Genomic DNA, 22,448 nt, shown 5'->3' with positions numbered 1-22,448 from the left:
CTTTACTTGTACTCAATTCTTATTTAACAGCCATGGGCAATGAATTGCTTTACTTGTACTCAATTCTTATTTAACAGCCATCCTTATTTATTTCGCATTGGATTTGTTCTTGCATGTTGACTCAGATGCATGTCCCTTTCCTTTCTGGGCCCCACTTGTCTTTTCGGCATATTCATCTTTTATTTTTATTTATTCTTCCATTTTCTATTAATCTTAAATTATTGCTCCAACTCGAACAGTATTCAGTAGCCTGATAATACATTCTATTTCTATATTTGAAGTGTTTTTAATAACGGCTCTACTACGTACACACGCAGCACAATTATAGTACTAGTAGTATACTCTCTCCGTCTCATTAAATATGCAATATTTGAATATCAACACTAATTTTTATATAGTGTTATTTTGTGAGTTAATGAAAAGAGAATAAAGAGATATGAAAAATAGTAGAAATAAAGATGTTTTCAGTTTAGGAAATGTTTCATTTTTAATGGAACAATCTAAAAAGTAAAACTTTTCATTTTTAATGAAACATATATAGTATTTCAGTAGTTTAAGTGATATAAAATTTCTTTTTCCATCTTTAAAAATAAAAAAATTTTAAAAGGTAAGAATTTTAGTACTTCATTTGTAACATAAAATTAGTTTTATTTAACCATTTTGGGTTGTCCTACAAAAATAGTCATATATCTTTCATTTTTGGTATGTTTTTCTCTTTTATAAGGTGAGTCTCATTCTCTACTAACAATTCTTAAATCACTTTTTGTTTCTACCTCTATCTTATTTTACTAATATCACATTAAAATTCGTGTCATCCCCAAAGTTCTTATTTTTATGGGACAGAGAGAGTATACAATTAATAAGCCAAGATATAAAAGAAAAAGTTATTGATATAACGTTAGTGGCAAATGTGTCTTACCTCATTAGAGAGACAATAAAATTTTAAAATAAAAAATGCATAATTTTAAAAGACTAACCGAAATGTACATAGCTATTTTTAAGAATTAAATACATAAATGGTATCAAAAACTTTGGAACTTTGAGGTTTGAACATAAATGGAATTTTAAAAATATCATAAATAGTGTATAGAGTTAAATAGTGAAAAAGCACCGTGGATGAGATAATCCCCTAAATTCATGAACTATGCACGATATTTTAAAGTTCAAAAACCATTTATGGTGAAATCTCAAAATTCAGGTACCATATGTTAAAACACTCTATTTTTAAAGAACGGATGGAGTTGTAATTTTGATCTAAATCAACCGAAATTAAAGTTTCAGGTAGATTTTGTGATCAAACTCCACCACTTCTCTTCACTTGAGTAAAATACAATAACTCCTACTGGCTAACCATCAAATGAATATTGTTGCATTTTTCCGCATGAGTTTTCTTTCAGTCACATCAGATTAAGATTTAAGTTGAACAAGCAAATTAGTAGTACTCCACAAACAATGAAAAGATAACAATCTGAGTGTATGGCTGTCATTTTTGCAGAGGTAGTCACATGAGGGGAGAGCCAATTTGGACCCCAAAAATGTAGAAAAGTCAGTCATGTTTGGATATTATGATGCAGCAATATTGAAATTTTGTTGAATCACAGTGTGTAAAAACGTCATTTCCTTTGTATATAGTGTTGCAGGTAGCTTGAGCAAAGTGGTACTACCATCTGTGTGTCCAATTCTCACATGGAAAAATGATAAAGTTTTGTTTGTTTTGCAAGAAAAAGTCAAAGAAGTATTGCTGCTTTGCTTATCTGAATCCACTTTTTGAGTTGCAAGTAACATGTTTCAATAGGAGGGTCAACTTTGGTTTCTTGCTTTGAAGTTTTATGAAGTGGTAATCTTACTTTATTATTTTGTCATGTTATAATAATCTCAATGCTTTTGATTTATATGAATGTTGGGAGTCATCTTTTCAGATGGTTGTACTCATGTTTTAATTATCTTTTTAATCTCAATATTTTGTAGATTTTTTTATAAATCGTTGATGTGATAAGATGAAGATGTACTAATGGATAATGAAGTGCAATTTTAGACTTCCCTTCTAGCAACAAAAATGAAGTTCGAGTTACTACAACTCTACAACCATAAGGGTTAATGAAGCACCTTTGTATATCATCTTATTAGAAAATATAGAAAAAGATTTAGCAATTAAAAAATGATAACACAATTTATTATATACACATCATATTCATTAAAAAGATTATAACATTTGAAATAGATTATTATTGAAGGATAACTTCTTAGATTTTTCTACCGGGGATGATAAGAACAAAAACCTATCTAAAACCCACTAATAAGTAATAAGCACCTCATAAGTAGGAGTATTATATAAGTGTATTACTAATATATAGTAATATTTTCTAATGTTAGTCAAGCTTTTTGCTTACATTATTTTTACGTATATGGTACGAATGAACAAATTATTTTTATTATATTGGTACATGATTGGACTAGTTAGAAGTTCATGTATTGTTTTGCGGCATATCAATAACTTTTAATTTCTAATTAATTAGTTATTTCATGCATGACTTATATCAATTTTAATATAGTAATGGATGTTTTTGACAAACTACTTTGTAAACTAAAGTACTATAGTGTCATGATATTGAAACAAAACATAACGGTGCCACACAAAAATGATTGGTGTCACTATTTACCCACTTGGAATACTTATATCTCTCATAACATCACTTATCCAGCCACCAATATTTACCACAATCACAAGCACATTCTACAGAAAAAGGTGAATTCCTTCTTGCTCACAACAAAGTACTGATTTAACGAAATTATTGCGCTTTTTATTAGACAAAAAATTCCACAAAATCTGCAAGTTTTCGTAGTCATTGCCAAGTAGAATATTATTTAAATATTTGTTGCGACTAATAATTACCATCTATTTATATGTCAATTTATTCAGCTTATCAAATATGCTAAAATTAAATACATGTTTGATAGAATAGATAACTCATTTAGAAATAGAATGGAATGAAACTCAATCTCTAACGTTCCAATCAAGGGCTCCAACAAAACAATGGCGTTTTATTTCCCCACAAATACTATATTTTAGTATTATTATTGTATTTATTCAAGAAATAAACAAGAGGAGGGGGGGCGAAAAGAGAGAGACTCTTCAGCCAAAAGCAAGCAAAAACTCATGGACAAATATCGACAAAAAAAACGAAAAAAAGAAAAACAATGTACAACAGCTGCCTAACGCACTGCCCTCTCTTCTCAACTTCTCCCTTTCCGATTTTCGATTTCCGTGTCAAGCAAGCATCCACTCCCCTTCTCTCCTGCATTTCTTAACCCGTGGGCAATAACCAAACCCCAACTCAATAAATCCCCCATTTTCTTGCCTTCTAATCTTCCTCCTCACCCACTTTATCTCTTTTTTCGGATTGATTCTCCTCTCCTCGATGTGTTGAGTTTGCGGGAGCACCATCACTCCACTTTACCCTTTTTTTCTTCTATTTCTATTTCTAGCCGCGGGAAATGGGACAGGAGGTGGCGGTTGTGGCCACGGCGGCCGGAGCAGCGCCTTCTCCGACCTCTCTGGCGCCGGGGTTCAGGTTCCATCCCACCGATGAGGAGCTCGTCAGGTACTACCTCAGGAGGAAAGCTTGCGGCAAGCCGTTCCGCTTTGAAGCTGTTATTGAGATCGATGTCTACAAATCTGAGCCCTGGGAGCTTGCTGGTATGTTGTACTCCTACTAAATGCTACGGAGTAATTTTTTTTCAATTCGTAGCTTTCTTCTTCATTGGTGGAGTATCTTTTATGTAGCGTTGTGGTGGCGCAGCTTCTTTTCCTATTTTCCTTTTTTTTAAAATAAAATTATTTGGATCGATTTTTGTTGCTGTTTTAGCTTGGTATATGTTTGGATGTGAAGCTCAGTTTTGATTTTGTGTGATTTCGCTGATTATTCCGTAGTAGATTTTGGAGTTTGAAATATTTATTGCTTTTTATATGTTGAAGTAAGTAAGCTATGAAGTGAAGTGCAAGAAAACTAAAAAAAGTTTATGAACTTTGGAAAGGCTGTGGTTGAATTCAAGAGAAGGATATTAATGTGGATCTGTTTGTTTCAAAACTTAATTGTTGATTTTTATTGAATTGGCGATCCTAACTATGTTGTGTTGTTCATGAGCTATGACTGATTGATGTGAGTTTTTTTTTTATGCTTTGGAAGATTACTCGTCTCTGAAGACTAGAGATCTCGAGTGGTACTTCTTCAGCCCCGTGGATAGGAAGTATGGGAATGGGTCTCGGCTGAATCGTGCCACGGGTAAAGGGTATTGGAAGGCGACTGGAAAGGATAGAGCGGTGCGCCATAAGAGTCTAACCATAGGTATGAAGAAGACGTTGGTGTTCCATAGCGGGCGGGCGCCTGATGGGAAGCGGACCAACTGGGTGATGCACGAGTATAGGCTCTGCGATTCAGAACTGGAACGGGCTGGTGTGACACAGGTGTGGTAGTTACATGCATGATTTAAGTCTATGAATCTCTCTACTTGCAAAGTTGTGGAATCTTGAGATTGATCCTGATTTGTTGCTTTGTGAGGGAAGGATGCGTTTGTGCTGTGTAGAATCTTCCAAAAGAGCGGCCTAGGACCCCCCAACGGGGACCGGTATGCCCCTTTTGTCGAAGAAGAATGGGATGAAGATGCAGTGGTGGTGGTGCCTGGGGGAGATACCGAAGATGATGTGGCGAATGGTGATGAACCACGAGTCGAGCGTACTGAACTCGATCAGGTGTGTTTCGCTTGTTGTTGTTTGCTGTCATGTTTCATCACCACTGGTGTGATTTGTTATGTAGTTAAATGCTCTATCTTTAAAGGAAAAAGTATATTTTGACTTAGCCATGTACTCATTGGATAATTGCATTTGATCTAATGTGTTCTGCAGAAAGATACAATTATTTAGTTTGAGGCTTTTGTGTCTTCCCAAAATTAAAATAGTTTACAAGTCATGAAACTGATTTTCTTCTAGAAAACGCCTAAGACTTGTGTATTTCTAAGCTCGCTAAATGTCTGGTTTGCGTAGATTTCTTGTATTGCATGCATGTCTTCTAGCTCTTTGATTGCTTGTGGATTAAGCTTTACATAGTCTTCTTGCATAATGGATTGAAACTTGTTTATCATTACTATTTATCGAGTTGAGTTGTGATGAGCTTGCTAAGCCTCGAATGTGTTGACAGGACACTCCCCCTCTAACGATGGCTCCTCCCCAGGCTGAGAACACGACTGGGATGCAGTCTCTTCCGTTTTTGTGCAAGAGGGAGAGATCAGAAGAAGACCCCGAGCCGCTCTCTTTAGCTCAGAGCAAACGGGGGAAGCCTGATGAGAATCCCAACTCGAGCCACGCTAATGGATCCGAAGATTCCACCACGACCAGCCAGGATCCTTGTGCAATGATGATGACGACAAATTTTACCTCCGGACTACTGGACTTTCCTCTATTTGAGCCCAAAGAGAGCCAACAGCCCGCGAGCACACTAGCATTCGACTCATCCAACCTAGAGAAGTCGGTGCCACCTGGGTACCTGAAATTTATCAGCAACCTAGAGAACGAGATTCTGAACGTCTCCATGGAGCGGGAGACCTTGAAGATTGAGGTGATGAGAGCCCAAGCAATGATCAACATTCTTCAATCACGGGTCGAGCTAGTGACCAAAGAAAACGAGGAGTTACGGAGACATGCCTAGGCGGTATCGACATGTAATTTTCTTTGTTGGGGCCGGTTTCCATCGCTATTGCATCAGAACTGAATTCTGTGTTCTGTTCTTGATGGGGAGATGAGTAGCGGCTGTAGAGAGAGATTTTTGCCTCTGTATTATGTATGAACTCTCCTAGTTCGGTGCGGACGACCTATGAATCTGTCGAAAATTCTCCTTCCTTATCGGACCGTCTTTGTTTCAATAAATGATGATGTTTAGAATCTCGATCGTTGTTCACAGCTTCCGTTTTTCCCGTGTTCTCTCTCAGTTTATTTCTCCATGTTGACAAGACGCTTCTCTTCCATCCAAGAAGTTGAATTTGAGTTACCAACTAGAATGAATTATCATTACTATTTTCTTTAAAAAACGCTAATTTAAGGGCTGAACTTGAGGTATATAATAATGGTACGTCAATTTTGATCAGTTCTAAATATTTCTATAAACTTGAAAAAATTGAATCATAGTAATATGAATTTTTAGTTTTTTTATTTTCAATGATTCCCAACTGATTCTGTGTATTTGTATTATTTAATTCCCGTACTTAATACTCCATCTAAGTATCGGTATTATCCATCTAAATATTTGTAATATATGTATTTTTCAAGAAGCTATAAGAACCAGAGAATCGATTTTCCATCGAAGTATCGGTATTATTCACTGATCGTGATTCGTACTGAAGTAAAATCCTAGTATTAGATATTAAAATCGTCATAGCATATTTAAAGCCAGTTGTAGAAATGTGAGTGTTAATCAATTTGGTTAGGTTCGAGCTCATAATTTTCACATTGAACATCCAACTTCATAAAAACAAGTTTCCTAATTTTAATCCAAATATATTTAAAATACATAAATTGTGAATGATAATAAATACTTTCAAAAAAGTTCCAACATTTGAAAATGTAACATAATCTTGTGTTTTTTCCATGTTGATAAAAAAATATTAGTATGAAAACTAAAAACTGTTGTTTATAAACCCGAATAAAATTCGGATCTTCGGCGGCGACCCGTGCCCGAAAGAAACTCAAGCGGCGCTGCCGTCAGCTCAACCCGAATAAAATTCGGATCATCGAGGTTTTTCATGAATATATATACTTTTTGAGCTACTTCTTCATCGCCTAATCCAGTAGAGACTCCTTTTACATTTATATATATCTCACGCATCCTTCATTCCAACCCCAATTCTCAACCCTAAATCTTCGCCAATTGACGACTTTTTTAATGGAGATCGCCGTGAAGAAGAATTCCTTCAATACGCTGGAGCCAGGATTCCGTTTCCACCCCACCGACGAGGAATTGGTGCGCTACTATCTGCGCCGGAAGGTCTGCGGCAGAGGCTTCCGCTTCCGTGCGATCTCTGATATCGATATCTACAAGGCCGAGCCTTGGGATCTTCCAAGTACGCGCTTCTCCTATTGCTCTTGTCTTTACGTCTTTTGTATTTGAATTTTCGTTTGGGATGATTGAATTTAGAGTCGTAGATCATTGCACGTCACTGGAATTTCTTTTCCTCGACGAAGAGTGTTGCATCATTTTCCCGGTATCAGCAAATAAACAAGGGGGTGAAGATCCCCAATATATCTCCACCTCCATAATAGATGCAACTCAAATCAAATAGACAAATCGATAGAACTAGTGAATAGGAACTGCATTGATAATGAGTACTACACAATGGAACCAAATGTAAATGGAAACAAGAGATACAATGATAAGATGATCAAGATACATTCAACGGAGAATCACCGGATTCTCACGATGACCACAGCTCGCAAGCTCACACAAATTTCATGAATGAATAACAACTGCCCTTTGCCTTCTATTTATAGCTGCACACTCTCGCTGAGTCAGCTCAATTTCGCCAGCTCATATTAGACGATTACACTCGCTTGTCGACGTGGCTTATTCCTCTCCACCTCAGCTTGCTCATTGCATATGATAATTTGTGATTGCAACAAAGAGCCCCAATTTGTTTTTTGTAGGGGGCGGTGTTAGAAGATTTCTACTGATTTGTCTGTTCACTGGGATTTTATAGGATTTGATTTCCAGTTGATGCGTTCTATACTGAAGTATTGTTGGACTAATCGCTGTTGCATTTTGATCTGATCGCAGATCGTGTTGTTTCAACTTTTATCTAGAATTTCAGTTGTTCTTGTCTATCTCAAATTTCTTGAATGGCTTAACTGATACAGCTTTTAACTTTCGGTAGTAATGTTTTAGTGATAGTTGCTTTTATGTTGAGATTTGGCATCTGTTGCTAGAGATGGATTTATGATTTTTACTGTGGACACTAGTCATGTTGATTAAATTTGTCTGTGTATAATTCAAGCCTTATAGTAGTAATCTTTGGCGCCTGTAGGCTTCTCGAAGCTGAAGACTAGAGATCTGGAATGGTATTTCTTCAGCGTGCTGGATAGGAAATATGGTAATGGAGCAAGGACTAACAGAGCCACTGAAAAAGGATACTGGAAGACTACTGGGAAGGACAGGGCTGTCTACCACAGAGGGCAGATTGTTGGGATGAAGAAGACTCTTGTATATCATATTGGACGTGCTCCGAAGGGACAGAGAACCAACTGGGTTATGCACGAGTACAGACTCACTGACTTGGAGTTGGAGAGAGCTGGCATTCATCAGGTAGGATCTCACAGCTTTACAGCATAAAATTTTCACTGACAATGTGAATGAAAACAAAATAATTGGGGTAGGTTTAGACGTTGAAAGAGTGAACATGATATGGGAACTGGTGGTGTAATTTATGCTACAAAAGTTTTGTATTCCATCAGGTTTATTATCCATTTTCCATCCACTAAGCATAGTATAGGATCACACACATTCCTATATATAGAAAATCTAAGGTTAGATGATTCACCTGGTGTGAATATTGTAATAATTTTTCATGAACTTAGAACCGGTGACCTTTTATATTCTGATGGTATGTACTTTGGTGGAAAAGGATGCGTTTGTGCTCTGCCGTGTCTTCCAGAAGAGTGGCTCAGGGCCAAAGAATGGTGAGAAGTACGGAGCACCATTTGTGGAAGAGGAATGGCTGGGTGATGACTCAGACTTGATTCCAAAAGCAGAGGCTGCAGATGAGGTTGACTTTGGGAATGATGCTTATTTGGACGGCGATGATCTTGAGCAGGTTTGTACACGCCACTGATATTTTGTCAAATTCGTTACCTCAGATTCTGTCTGATGAAAAAATGTGTATAAAAGCATGGATCTAAGTACTGAGACTTCTATTTTTTTACACTGTCATTGCCTTTCTGACCTGAATGGCTGAATGTCAGTTAAGTTATGGGACCATGAGGGTATAAATGATGTACTTTTTGGGATTGCTCGGCTTGAAACTTAGAACGAACCGTATTATTTTTATATAATTTTGCCTTGGAAACTTGGCTATCAGTAGTTTCCTTAACAATCTTGGGGAGTTGGGTTATCATTCTTGGAAAAAATGCAGATGAAAAATGTCCATGAACTTAACAATCTCTTTTAGATCATGTTGCAAATGACGTGGTCTAAGAGTAATAGTAGGATTTTCCAGTGAGATTAATCCTGGTGCTGCTTTAGCCTTTTACCAAAATGAATGGGAACCTAAACATAATAGTAGGAGTATTAGTTATTTGTCCTGTGCAACTTCTTTTTATATAAAAGTAACCAAAACTTGGATTTGATGGTAATGAGTTTGATAATCATGTTCCTATATGTAAACACTAAACAGTTATTCAATTTACACATTCTTATTATTATTTAAATTTAAAACAATTACTATATTTGGTGTTCTTAAAGTTGATTAAGATTATATAATGATCTGTCTCCAATCTCCATCCTTAAAATACTCATTACAGTCAAACTTTATCTTGTAAGAAGCTCTGTTACGTGATAGTGTTATTTTCCGGGTCATGTGCATTTAACGAAAAGTTTTTGGTGCCAGATCCTTCGATCAGATAATCCATCTACCGATTCTCCTCTTCAATCGAATTGTCAGCCTACAGATGGCAGTAGCTTTGTTGAGGAAACTGCAGAGTCCGTAGATGATGGCCATAAGCTCTTATTGAGTGCTGGTGACCAGTATTGTGAACCTGAGCAGCATAAGGACAATAACTTGTATGATATACCTGCTCCATTTGATATGGATGTAAGAGCAGTCAAACATGAATTCATTGGTGAATCCAGCAAGTCGGAGTATTCTGATGATTTGGATTTCTTACTTGATGAACCATTCCAAGAGAATCCACCAGATCTGCCATATGGTAGTGCAAGCTTCATTGAAGCTAGTGATCTATCACATCCCATTGAAGCTAATACCTCTCCTGCCAGCAGGCTTGAGGAATTCTTTACGTTCTACGATGCCAGTATCGGCAATTCTCAAGACTTTGCATATGATTCTCAAGACTTTGCATATGCTTCATATGATTCCTTAGCAAGCGAGGACCTTCTTCCTTGTGAACCGTTGCTTCCTTCTGAGGTAATATTACTCCCAATTCATTGAGTTTATGTGCTCGTTTGGAACTAAGTGATCATATACTATCATGACAGGAACCAGAAGTTGGTGGAGAGCAATCTACTTTACCCGGTGCACAACCTCTCAATAACAATAATGGTGACGATGGATCATCATCTGATAAGCTCGAATCCACATATGAATCAGGTACCACTCCTTTTGACAACTCCTGTATTTACTGCCAAGCCCTGGCATCACTGGTTATATTCCTGAGAATGATTAGCTCTTCATGTCCAAACTAACTCTGTCTTTCATTTGTAACAGATTTCCAATATCCATTCCTCAAACAGGCCAGCCAGATGTTGGGCAGCATGCCTGCTCCACCAGCCTTGGCTGCCGAATTTCCTTCAAAAGTTGCTGTGCATCGGCTCAATTCTCTGTCACAGCCTTCTACTTCAGTTCATGTCACTGCCGGCATGATTCAGATAAGAAATTTGTCTGCGGATGGCAATGAAGTAGACAAGTTACTAAGCAAGCCCACAAGTCTCAACATTGTTCTTTCATTTGGCTATTCTCGAGGCGAGGATGGTTCTGCTCGTCTGGAGTCAAGCGTAAGTCTACTTCCCGGGAAGACAATGACATTGCTCTCAAGGGAATGGTTCTACTTCATGTTCTTCTTGATCCTTTTGCTATCAATCAGCTGCAAGATAGGGAGCTGTATATGTGCAAAGTAATCTTTTCAGGGAAACTCCACGCCCTCTAACTGTCTAATACCATCGCGTAAGCAAAGATCTCATCCGCATACTCATTGGATGTCGTGAGATTTGCTTTTTGTCGAAACAGATGTTTAGGATGAATAGAATTTTCAATCTTAGAGCAGTGTGATTGGGATCTATCATGCTGCAGTTAATGTTGTTGAAGTTATTGCTGGACTAAGTTGTGAATTGCGACATACGGCCTCTGCTGTCGCGATGACATGCGTGGTTCTAAGATGTTCCGGTCGGTATCAGCTTGTGATTTTATGTGTCATCTTTGGACTCAATAACGGCGTCTTGAGTTTGGAAGTCCTGATCTGTTGAAACCTTGTGGTTCATTGGCGCCTTTTTTGAAAAATGGATAGACCCTTTATTTATGTTTCATATATTATCTTCTTCAGCTTGCAATTTTCACATGCCTGGCAGTGGCCATATTGTATTTGAGATAAGATAGAATACACATATCATTAAGCATTTTATTAAAAACTAAAACTAGTAGTAATAATATCCTCTCTGTATCCTATCCCATAGAAATATGCTTAATTTTCTTTTTACATTTGTCCCATAAAAATTGTTCATATAACTTTATGAAAATCTTATCTCCTCTTTCACTATATTATTTATGAATTTGATCACCTATTATATTATTTCAACTACTTTTCTCTATTCGCTTTTATTTTATCAATTTCGATGCATTTTCACACAAGTATATCAATACTTTGGCCGCCACCCAATAGGTGTTTATTTTAGTTCATTTCCAGTCCATTTCTTTTAAATAGATTTTCATCACTTATTTTGATTCTTCCAACAATGACAATGAAATCAAAGTATAGAGAATAGAGTATGCAAGTGAATATTCATATCTGAAAATCATAAAAATTTATCTTGCATTCTTGAACTACAAAACTCACTTCTAAGTATAGAGAATAGAGTATGCAAGTGAATATTCTTATCTGAAAATCATAAAAATTTATCTTGCATTCTTGAACTACAAAACTCACTTCTATTTCCTTATACCATGTTTATCAAAAATCACTCAATCCAACCCCTTCATCCACTTTTTAAATATTTAATTAATTTCTATCTCTTCCATCATCAATATTCATTCAACCTAACAACCCCTTTTTTGATGGTTTACAAATGGCCACTTGACATTACCATTATATATTTTGTTTTCTATTATTTTTAATGATAATATTATTACATACTGTAAAATATTTGTTGTTGCACAATAAAATCTAAGGAAGTAATTTTAGGAACAATTGAAATTTTGGGAAGGATAAAATTTTTGGGAATAATAGAATATACTATTCTCATCACCCTCCATGATTGGCAACAAAGAAAATTAAAAATACTCTATAAGTTATAAATTGTAGTACCATCAAAGAAGAAGGAATATAGGAGGCTAAAAGATGAGATTTTTTTGTAGGCACTATAGTAAATGTAGTCTCTATGTATAAAGGATGAAAATTATGAATTTGTACATAGATGAAAATTATGAATTTTTGTATAATTTTTATAATCTTTTTAATATATGTAAAGATATATAAATTATAAAAAAATATATATCAACCAATGAGACCAAGATGGTTGATGGTGGCTTTGGAGGAGACCTCGGTCTAGGAGAGAAAGAGGCCAATTGTTTCAATATTTCTTTTTTTTAATTAGAAGTGATGTGGCAGTCCATATACCACCGATGAACATGTTACATGGTCTTATGGTAAGGATGGTTATAGAGAAAACATTGAATTTTCCAATTGTACTGAATTTTTATTTTATTCTTTCTCCACTTAATTCATAATATAAATATTGAGTATAAAATTTCATGTTAAATAATAAATGCTCCACTTAAAGTAGGACATCAAGAATATATTTATTTTTTAATAAAATATGTATATAATAATATTAGTTTTTAATTTTGTTGAATTATGTAGAATTTGTATTCATTAAGTGCGTACGATTAATTTTACGATAAATTGATAACCATGGTCTTAAATCGACCGTGAAAACTGAAAACCCTGGATCACCATTGTTCACTTCAATTGATTCCCATTCCCAAAACAAAACTATATTTCGCGGCCCAATTGATTCCAATCCCAAAACTATTTCGCGGCCCAATTCCAAAATTAGGGTTTCAGCAAACCCGCCTCCTTCTTCACGCCTATATATATCCTTACCCTTCCCCACTCCTCATCACACGGATTAATCTCTCTTTTTCTCTCTTTTTCTCTCTCTTTTTTCTATCACACATATTAACGTTGAATGCATTAGGCCATCCACAACGCTGTTCCTATACCGTTCCTATACCGTTCCTTAAACCACTATTTGAGGGCCCCACTGTACTTTTTTACTCCATTCCTTAACTAAGGAACGGAACCTGCAACCCTCCGTTCCTTAACCGTTCCTTAACCGTTCCTTAAATTACTATTCATTCTATTTCAATTTTTATTTTTATTTCCAACTAAATTAAATTAAATAAACACACTTTATTAAAAAACAAACATACTTTATTAAAAAACAAACATACTTTATTAAAAAACACACAATATTAAAAAAATTACAACTTAAACTTAAAAAAATTAAAAAAAACACACAATTCAAATCCTAAAAAAATAAAAAACACACAATAAAAAACACACAATTAAACGTGGGAAAATAAAAAAACTACTCCGCCGGCGAATCATCCTCCGGAGGCGGTCGAGGTTTAGGGGGAGGGGGAAGACCAAGTAGTCCTGCCATATGCACAATTCCGTTCCACCAGGCCGTGTATTGGGCGTACGAGAAGCGGGAAGTGTCCGCCATTGTGGCGGTTATGTACGCCACCATAAGTGTGTTCGAGCCTCCTTGTGAGCCCGATCCCGAGGCCGACTGGTTTGATTCTCCTCGGCCCTTCCTCGCTCTAGCCGCTTTCGCCGCCTTCGTCCCTTGCGGACGACGGCGCCCACGGCTAGATCCCTCGTACTCGGCGGCCGTAACCCCAACCTCCTGCGTGCCACGATCACTGGGCGCATCGGTGTCACCAGACGAGTACTGGCCGCTCGTCGTGTGCTTCGTCCGCTTTGAGGTTGATCCCGAGCTGGAGCGGACACCACCGGCCCACCTTTCCTCGTCCTTGACGAGCTGCCAAATATCAACATATTTGAACTGTACACCGGTGTCCTGGTGGAAGGCGCGCATAGCCGCCCTCAGTATGTCGGCGCCCGAAGCTCCGCTTTGGTAGTGCGCCGCTTCGGTGGAGTAGATCCCGCAGAATTTTTTGACCTGTAAATCGACTCGGCCAAAGTGAGCACGAAGCATTGTATATTTGCGCTTCCGGGCCCCTTTCGGCTTAGTCTCGTGGTAGACATCACGGACCTTTTCCCAGAAGCACTTGGCGGCTTGTTGGTTGCCGACGATGGGATCATATGAGACGGTGAGCCAGGCGGTGTACACCGCCTTTGTTTCTTCGTTGGTGTAGGGATGCCGGCCCAGATCCTCCGGCTCCTCCTCCTCATCCTCCTCGGGTGCCTCAGACGCAGCCCTGTAGCTTCCTCCCTGAGTGGGTTCAACGGGGATATCCTCCCGAATCTGGGACAAACCCTGGGAAAGCCGCGAGCCGGAGCCTCGAGCGTAGGCATCCACATCGAAAGTGGGTGGTTGGTACCCACCCGGCGTCGCCGACCCCTGCGTGCCCGGCGTCGATGACCCAGAACCACCAAGTGTGTTGTACATGGTCTCCCAATCGCCGAACGCGTTGAGATCCCACCCTCCGGCGCCGCCACCACCGTAATTGCCGTCGCCGGACATTTTTTGAAGAGATAGAATATGAAAATTGGAGAGAAATTGATGTTGATGTAGGAAGAATAGATGTGTAGTTGTGTATAAAATGAATGAATTAGGTGTATTTATAGAATAAGAAAATAAAAATAAAAATTAAAAAAATTAAGAAAAAGTTAAAAAAAACGGTAATGTTACCGTTTAAAAAAAAATTTTTTTTTTAAAAATTCGATTTTTATAAAAAAAAAATTAATTATTGCGTCATTGCTGACGTGTCCCACTCGCGGGCCGGCGAGTGGGAAGCACGCACGCACGGGGATCGGCCACGTCGCCCAGGCGCGTGGCGGCTTGTTCCGTGCCGCGTTACGTGCCGTCGGCACCCGGCACGGAATGGGAACGAGACGGGAGCGGAATGCAGCGCCGCAACGCGTTCCGCGGCGAAACCGTTCCGGCGGAACGGCACGCGGAACGGTTTCGGCACGCGTTGCGGGTGCTCTTAGATCTGCAACTTCCTGTTTTCTCCATCTCTTTATCCCAACCTCGTGCTCGCTCACGAATTCTGTTTTTATGTGCGTCGAAATACTGATTACCTGCGCCCAACATTCAATCGGCGTTGCGTATGAGCCGACGCCATATTTTGATCTACCGGCTTCTGCTTTTCGATCTGAGCTCGCTCGTTTCGAGCTTTATTTTCTCAGAACTGGTGAAATTTCGTTCTCTAACTGTTACGCCTTTTTTCTTAATACTGTTTCCCTTCTTTGCAATGATTCTCGAGAGATGGAAGTGATGAATTTTTCCCCAGATGATTCGACGCTGAAATAATTGAGCGCTCCTTTATTTTCTCCCTTTGTGGAGAAAATCCAAGCCAATATTCTGATCCATCTCTTATTCTCAATTTAGTTTTTATATTTTCCCAATCAAATCAACATTTTCTTTTCTTGAAATGTTACTTCTTGTTGTGATGTTGATTTTATATTGGAATGATTGAAATGACTTGCTCAACTTTTGAATGGAGGTGATGAATTTTTCCCCAGATGATTCGACGATGAAATAACTGAGCGCTAATTATTTTCTCTATGTGGAGAAAATCCAAGCCAAAATTCTGATCCATTTCTTAATCCCTAATTTCTAGCATTTATTTCCCAATAGAATCAACATTTTCTCATTGAAATTTTGAAATATAATCAATTTCATAACTTATTGATGGAGGTGATGGATTTTACCCCAGACGACTCGACGCTGAAATACTTGAGCTACTGGCGAAGCCACATTGCGGCCTGGGAGGCCATTGCCCCCCGCTGTAAGTTTTGTAGCTTAGTTGGTTAATGCTCAAGTCTCTGGTGTCTTAATACATGGTTCAAATCGTAGCTCCTTGTTTGTGTTGTATATATAATTTTCTCATTTACGTACATATTGTAATTTGTGTACTGTTTTTATATTTATTTTCTATTTTTCTTCCATTTTATTTTGTAGTACATATGAATGTCCGTACTCTTATTTTTCAATCTACTTTCACTTAATTTTACAATCAATTTTTACTATGATTATTCGCACTTATTGTACACAGATTTTTATATTTTTGTTTAGTTTTCACTCTTATTTTGTGTTTTATTGTAATTTTATTTTTCTAATTTTCTTCTATTTTTATATATTAATAGAAATGATTTAACTCTTATTTTCCAGATTCACTCCTACTTATTTTTTCAATCATTTACACATGATTTTTATTTTTATTGATTTTTCTATCTACTTTCGCTTTTACTCGTTTTTTTATTTTTAATTTTCACTCAAAATTTATATTTTTTGCTTTCGGTTTGCACTCACTATTTTTATTATTCATTAACAATTTTCTATTTCTTTCCAGTATATTCATTTTATACACTATTTCTAATTTTTAATAATATTTATTCTCATTTATGAACACATATTTTATTTTTATGTCTTGTTTTGACTTTTATTTGTTCTTTTATTTTTCTGGTTTTCTTGCATTTTTATATAATTCTACCTCTTATTTCAATTATTTTCAGATTCTCTTCTTTGTTTTCAATTTATTTTATTTATTTACTTCTTACTTTTTTTTCAATAATTTTCACACATGGTTTTATTTTTTATTGATTTTTCTATCTACTTTCGCTTTTATTTTATTTCTCACTGACATTTTTTATTTTTCCCTTTCGTTTTACACTCACAATTTTTCTTGTTAATTAATTTTTCTGTTCATTTCCACTATTATTCATTTTTTATACAAATTTTTCTGTTTATTTCCACATTTTATTTTTGTGCCTTGTTTTCACTTTTATTCTGTCTTTTATTTGCACTTTTATTTTTCTTACATTTTTATTCACTTCTATGTTTGTTAATTATTTTCAAATTATTAAATGTTCAAACTCTTATTTTCCAGATTCACTTCTATTCTATTTTCAATTTTTTTCACACTTGATTTTATATTTTTATTGATTTTTCTATCTACTTTCGCTTTTACTCGTTTTTTTATTTTTAATTTTCACTCAAAATTTATATTTTTTGCTTTCGGTTTGCACTCACTATTTTTATTATTCATTAACATTTTTCTATTTCTTTCCAGTATTATTCATTTTATACACTATTTCTAATTTTTAATAATATTTATTCTCATTTATGAACACATTTTATTTTTATGTCTTGTTTTGACTTTTATTTGTTCTTTTATTTTTCTGGTTTTCTTGCATTTTTATATAATTCTACCTCTTATTTCAATTATTTTCAGATTCTCTTCTTACTTTTTTTCAATAATTTTCACACATGGTTTTATTTTTTATTGATTTTTCTATCTACTTTCGCTTTTATTTTATTTCTCACTGACATTTTGTATTTTTCCCTTTCGTTTTACACTCACAATTTTTCTTGTTAATTAATTTTTCTGTTCATTTCCACTATTATTCATTTTTTATACAAATTTTTCTGTTTATTTCCACATTTTATTTTTGTGCCTTGTTTTCACTTTTATTCTGTCTTTTATTTGCACTTTTATTTTTCTTACATTTTTATTCACTTCTATGTTTGTTAATTATTTTCAAATTATTAAATGTTCAAACTCTTATTTTCCAGATTCACTTCTATTCTATTTTCAATTTTTTTCACACTTGATTTTATATTTTTATTGATTTTTCTAGCTACTTTTGCTTTTGCTTTCTTTTATACTCATTTTACTCTTATTTTTTTTATTTATTCTCATTTCTCCCATGATGCCAAAAATAAATACCATTAGTTCCAGAAAGAGTGGCATCTTAGATGAGGAAAAAAAAAGGAGAGTGAAGCAACTTTCTGTGTTATCATAGACTCGACCATGTGATGGTGACTTTCCTGCAAGGTTGGTAATGGATTGTGCTTCCATTAGCTGGAGCAGAAATATTAGAAAACTATGTGTATGTACCTATCTGATGTCCCGGACAAGAAATCGCCTTTCTCTGATATCGTTATCAGTTCAAAGAACCCGCAAAACACAGTTTTGCGACCTATCTACAGACCTGGCTCATCTCCATAATATTCGTTCCACCACGTCCGACGACAATTCCAATATGTTCATCTGGACTGCCAATTGTTACGGAACTACTTCTGTCTTCCTGTGGCTGCATATACACTTTGTTCGTGAACACCCATAATTCTAGGAAACATCCAGACAACGAGGTTGCTTTCTTAGTCTTAATTATGGATCTAGAAACACTAATAATGATTCAGGATGTGATCAATTACACCAGTTACGGTTACGTTATACATATCAGCATAATTTGTAGGGATTGAAGTTGTGTAAGAGTCTTGCAGGCTTGCAGCAGTGTATGAAATATTATTGCATTACTTTCACATTATATGAAAGAACAACAAGCACCTTTTACTTAACAACCCTTTGCAGTAGTAGGAGTACAAATTTATAACCACTTAATTAAACTACTGAGTATACATCTAGAAAACCATGTCAGCACAAATTAGGGAACCTGTTTTATATGGTTACCGACCTTGTTAGGGAACCTGTTATTCTGATGCTTCCCACCAGCGCCATTTGGTCCATAGTTCATCCCATTATATGCCACTGCTGAAATGGAGGTTATAACAAAACCATGCCAATGGATGTTATTATTGTGTGTGTTTTCTTTTCATGTCTTTGTCCCAAAACAAAACCTCACACATACAGTTTTCTGAAGCATTTTAAGCTAGAAATACATACAGAGCTCGTTAGCTTGTATTAACACATTTTAATTCTTGATTTCAGGATTTGTTAGTTTAGAGAACTTGATAACAATTTCCAATAATTCTACTTCCCTAATGTACAGCCATGATTCCACATAATGTACAAAAATATCAACCATATTTTTGAAAGAAAGAGTGCTCATTCTTTCGCATAGATATTTCTTGTACCAACTATCCTGAAATGATTTGACATCTACAATCAATGTTACTAATCTTTCCACTGATTAGATTTTAAAACAAACATTCACTTTTGTGAATACATAATTCCCCCAAAAACTGATACTTCAAATTCCAGAATCTAAGTTGTCCGGAGTTCTCCACTAAACACCCTCATTTTTACCATCAAAACTAGTGGCCTCTAATCTTATTCAGCTGCATCCCAGCAAAATATGCTCTCAAAATAGTCCAAAATGATGTGAAGGTAGCATCTAATAATATTGCACATAATTTAATTTTGCAGCCAATGGAATGTTCAGATACTGAAGACCATCTACTTAAGGAACTGTGGTGTTTGACATTGTAGGCAAGGACAACATTTTGTATAATAGCTAACAAAAAATAAATAAATGTCCAGGTTCATCATTTTTAGATTTGTTTTCTGGAGCAATTTCTGTAGCATCATGAGAAATTAGACCTTTTTGTGTATCATTTGTTTTGTTATTAATTAAAATGTGTCCCTTGACAACAAATATATGACATGATCATCAGTCTATAGTATTAGCAAGTAGAAGGATGTATTGTTTATAATTCATCTTGAAACTTGTACATCTAGTTCTCATAGTTGCAGGGTTTTTCTTGCATCGACCATATGAATTGAGAAAGCATGTACAACTGCTGTTGCAATGGAAAATAAAAGTAATATACTATATGTTTAAGAGAATAATACCAGCATATGGAAATGGTGCATTGGTGAACTGCTGGTAATGTTGATCTTCTACCAATTTATGCAGGATAAGAATAACTGCTCGCATTCGTTCATCTAAGTCACCACCCACAGTCACTAATCTATCATGCAAGCCAGGGTAAGAGTTGTCCTGTGGAGATATTTTATGCTAGCTTTTGAGTCTTCAATCAGTGACCTGTTTCAACAATTAGTTTGTTTTGTTCAATCCAAACATAGTTTAGATCTACACTACTGTGTCTTGGGAGATTTTTAGTAGCTCTAAACTCAACTTGTCAATAGATTTTAGGAGATTTTTATTTCATTCCAAATATTCTAGCCGGAAAATTCAAACTCACCCGATTGATTAATTTGTTGTCCTATTCTTTTCAATTGTGTTTTATTCCAACAAAATTCAACAAATTTTGCGAAGTTACTATTCTCTTTTGGCTTTTATTAGATTAAACACAATATGTACTTTTGAATCATTCATTTGCAGTGTTTTGGTAATAAAAACCATTCGCATATGCCATGTCTCTTGTACACGCCATAAGCAACTTTTCAGTTTATCTGATCTTATTACCATTTTCACTTTGGAGTCATGATCCAAAGGGGTGTTACACATTTTTATTGAGAACTCAATAATTGAACCTTCCAGTCAAGCAAGCACATGTAACATTAAGAAATTCTTATATTAAGAAGATAGAATACCACATGAGTATCACGGGTAATTCTGTTCATTTAAAGTAAAGTGGCAGATGGAAGACCAATAGTCACTTCGGCAGCATAATAATATTAGCAGTGATGCGCTTTTAAGACTAAATGTGTACAAGATCCTTCTGTGGGTGGAATATGATGACAAATCTTTATTTTTAGACATGCATTCAAAGAATACATTAAGGGTTTCACATGCAGTTGCATCTTTGTTGGTTACATACTTAACATAAATCTCAAAAGGCATAGCTTAACAAGAATGTTAAACAAACATACTGACCTTATAATGGCTCCCCCTTTTCCAATTATTCCACCACAAGAGCTATTGGGCACAACCACTCTAATTTTCAACTCAGGCTCAACTTGACCACCATCTTCAACATAAAACTAATCCAAGCAGAAAATATATCCACTTAGTCATCTATCTATTCCCAAGTGGTACTCTACAAAGACATTTATAAACTGTCCTCACCTCTATCATTAGCTTCGACATAATGTAATTAACTGCTTTTAATACATCATCCACTCTTCCAGAGACCATGACAACCCTATCAAATGTGCCAGGAAAGTACTCATAATTCCGCGACCACTTGATGCGTGCTCCAGTTTGTGACTGAATATCATTGATTGTTGAACCACTTTTTCCAATTACAGAACCAGCTTCAGCATTCGATAACAGGAACCTAACATGGGTGGTCTTCTCTTCGCTATCTGTCCATTACCCAAAAAGAGAAAAGAAGAGACTTATCTCTGTGAATTCATACACCAAAATGATTAGAAAACACACGTCCAAATACTATATAGGAGTATGACTTTTCGTTAATCAAAATATTAGGGAAACATTTGTTCAATGAAATTACTGCAGTATTCCAGATTCAAATGAATTACTTTCTCTGATCCATAATATGATATTGAGAATAAAGTATTTTAGAAGTTTTATATGATGTTTTTTCTCACGAAATTAGTGTTTGGAGAAATGGAGAGGCCATCATTTCAAGTACCAACACTTTTGAGTAACATTTCCAGTTTAAGAAACAAGATATTACTGAGACATCCGAATACAACATCAAGTTTTAAAGAAGCAGATATTTTATTCCTGCCAATATGACATGTCTTTAGCTCAATTGATTGAGGCTTCAAAACTATACAGATAATTCAGCTTCACGAAATAGCAATAAATCATAATTCAATCTCAACATCGCACACGAACGACATTAATAGTCACAAACAAAATAAACGCACTGCCATTGCCAGCTCCGAGGGTTTTAAACCGACAAATTAGAACAGCAAAAACCACAATAATGACATCAAACCTCCTTGCGTCCCAATTCCAGCTACTAAACAATAAACTAGCCGAAGGAAACATAAATTCCACGAGTAATCTAAAATTTAACCCATTACAACAGATCCGTAGCAACAGATCAATGGAAAACGAACAGATACTAAATTATCACCCAAATGTGCATGTAGATAAATGAAAAATAAATAATTATACGGAGGCGGTGATTTGCAGGGCGATGATAGATTATGCTGAACCTCAGCATTATCACCTTCCATTGCCATGAATTCCTGCACAGCAGGATTTAATCGAGTATAGTTAAAACTTAAAAGTTATGTCAATGTAGAGAGAGCATACAAGGTTCAGAGCTAAAGAAATCCAGAGATGCGAGAGTTGACAAACGTGTACAAGTATATGATTTTTTATTGCTTGTGTGGGCTTCGTCCATTTAGATTTATTAATTCGGCCGTTTTTTTAGGCCATCCACAATAGGAATAGCCCAGCAATAGCTCAGCCATAGCCTAGTCACTGCCACATCATCAGCACTAAAAATCCTCCTGCCACATCATAAATAGCCCAGCCATAACCTAGCCACATCATAAATAGCCCAGTCACATCAATAGTCACATCACTAATAACAATTATATAAAATAGCATAATTAACAATCACACAATATACAGAATT

General features: G+C 35.9%; 2 protein-coding genes, 2 non-coding genes and 1 pseudogene across 4 annotated transcripts; 4 read left to right on the top strand and 1 right to left on the bottom strand.

The window, feature by feature from the left end:
- The first annotated feature begins 3,128 nt into the window (after positions 1–3,128).
- Positions 3,129–5,939, top strand: LOC121750256 (NAC domain containing protein 50-like). Its single transcript, XM_042144760.1, has 4 exons — positions 3,129–3,697; positions 4,188–4,465; positions 4,565–4,750; positions 5,196–5,939. The coding sequence occupies exons 1-4, from the start codon at positions 3,496–3,498 to the stop codon at positions 5,700–5,702; spliced, it is 1,173 nt and encodes a 390-aa protein (XP_042000694.1). The 5' UTR covers positions 3,129–3,495; the 3' UTR covers positions 5,703–5,939.
- Positions 5,940–6,760: 821 nt separating this feature from the next.
- Positions 6,761–11,296, top strand: LOC121750536 (NAC domain-containing protein 78-like). Its single transcript, XM_042145085.1, has 6 exons — positions 6,761–7,110; positions 8,068–8,345; positions 8,665–8,853; positions 9,646–10,179; positions 10,251–10,362; positions 10,480–11,296. The coding sequence occupies exons 1-6, from the start codon at positions 6,933–6,935 to the stop codon at positions 10,887–10,889; spliced, it is 1,701 nt and encodes a 566-aa protein (XP_042001019.1). The 5' UTR covers positions 6,761–6,932; the 3' UTR covers positions 10,890–11,296.
- Positions 11,297–15,443: 4,147 nt separating this feature from the next.
- LOC121753478 lies at positions 15,444–15,548 on the top strand. The gene has a single exon (XR_006040451.1). It is a non-coding gene; the product is annotated as a small nucleolar RNA Z103 (small nucleolar RNA).
- Positions 15,549–15,675: 127 nt separating this feature from the next.
- LOC121753477 lies at positions 15,676–15,777 on the top strand. The gene has a single exon (XR_006040450.1). It is a non-coding gene; the product is annotated as a small nucleolar RNA Z103 (small nucleolar RNA).
- A 2,180-nt stretch (positions 15,778–17,957) lies between these two features.
- On the bottom strand, positions 17,958–22,148 carry LOC121750755 (annotated as a pseudogene).
- Positions 22,149–22,448: the final 300 nt, after the last annotated feature.

This window comes from Salvia splendens, chromosome 10 (assembly GCF_004379255.2).
Source record: "Salvia splendens isolate huo1 chromosome 10, SspV2, whole genome shotgun sequence".
Lineage (NCBI taxonomy): Eukaryota > Viridiplantae > Streptophyta > Magnoliopsida > Lamiales > Lamiaceae > Salvia > Salvia splendens.
This window is presented reverse-complemented; position numbering and strand designations above follow the sequence as displayed.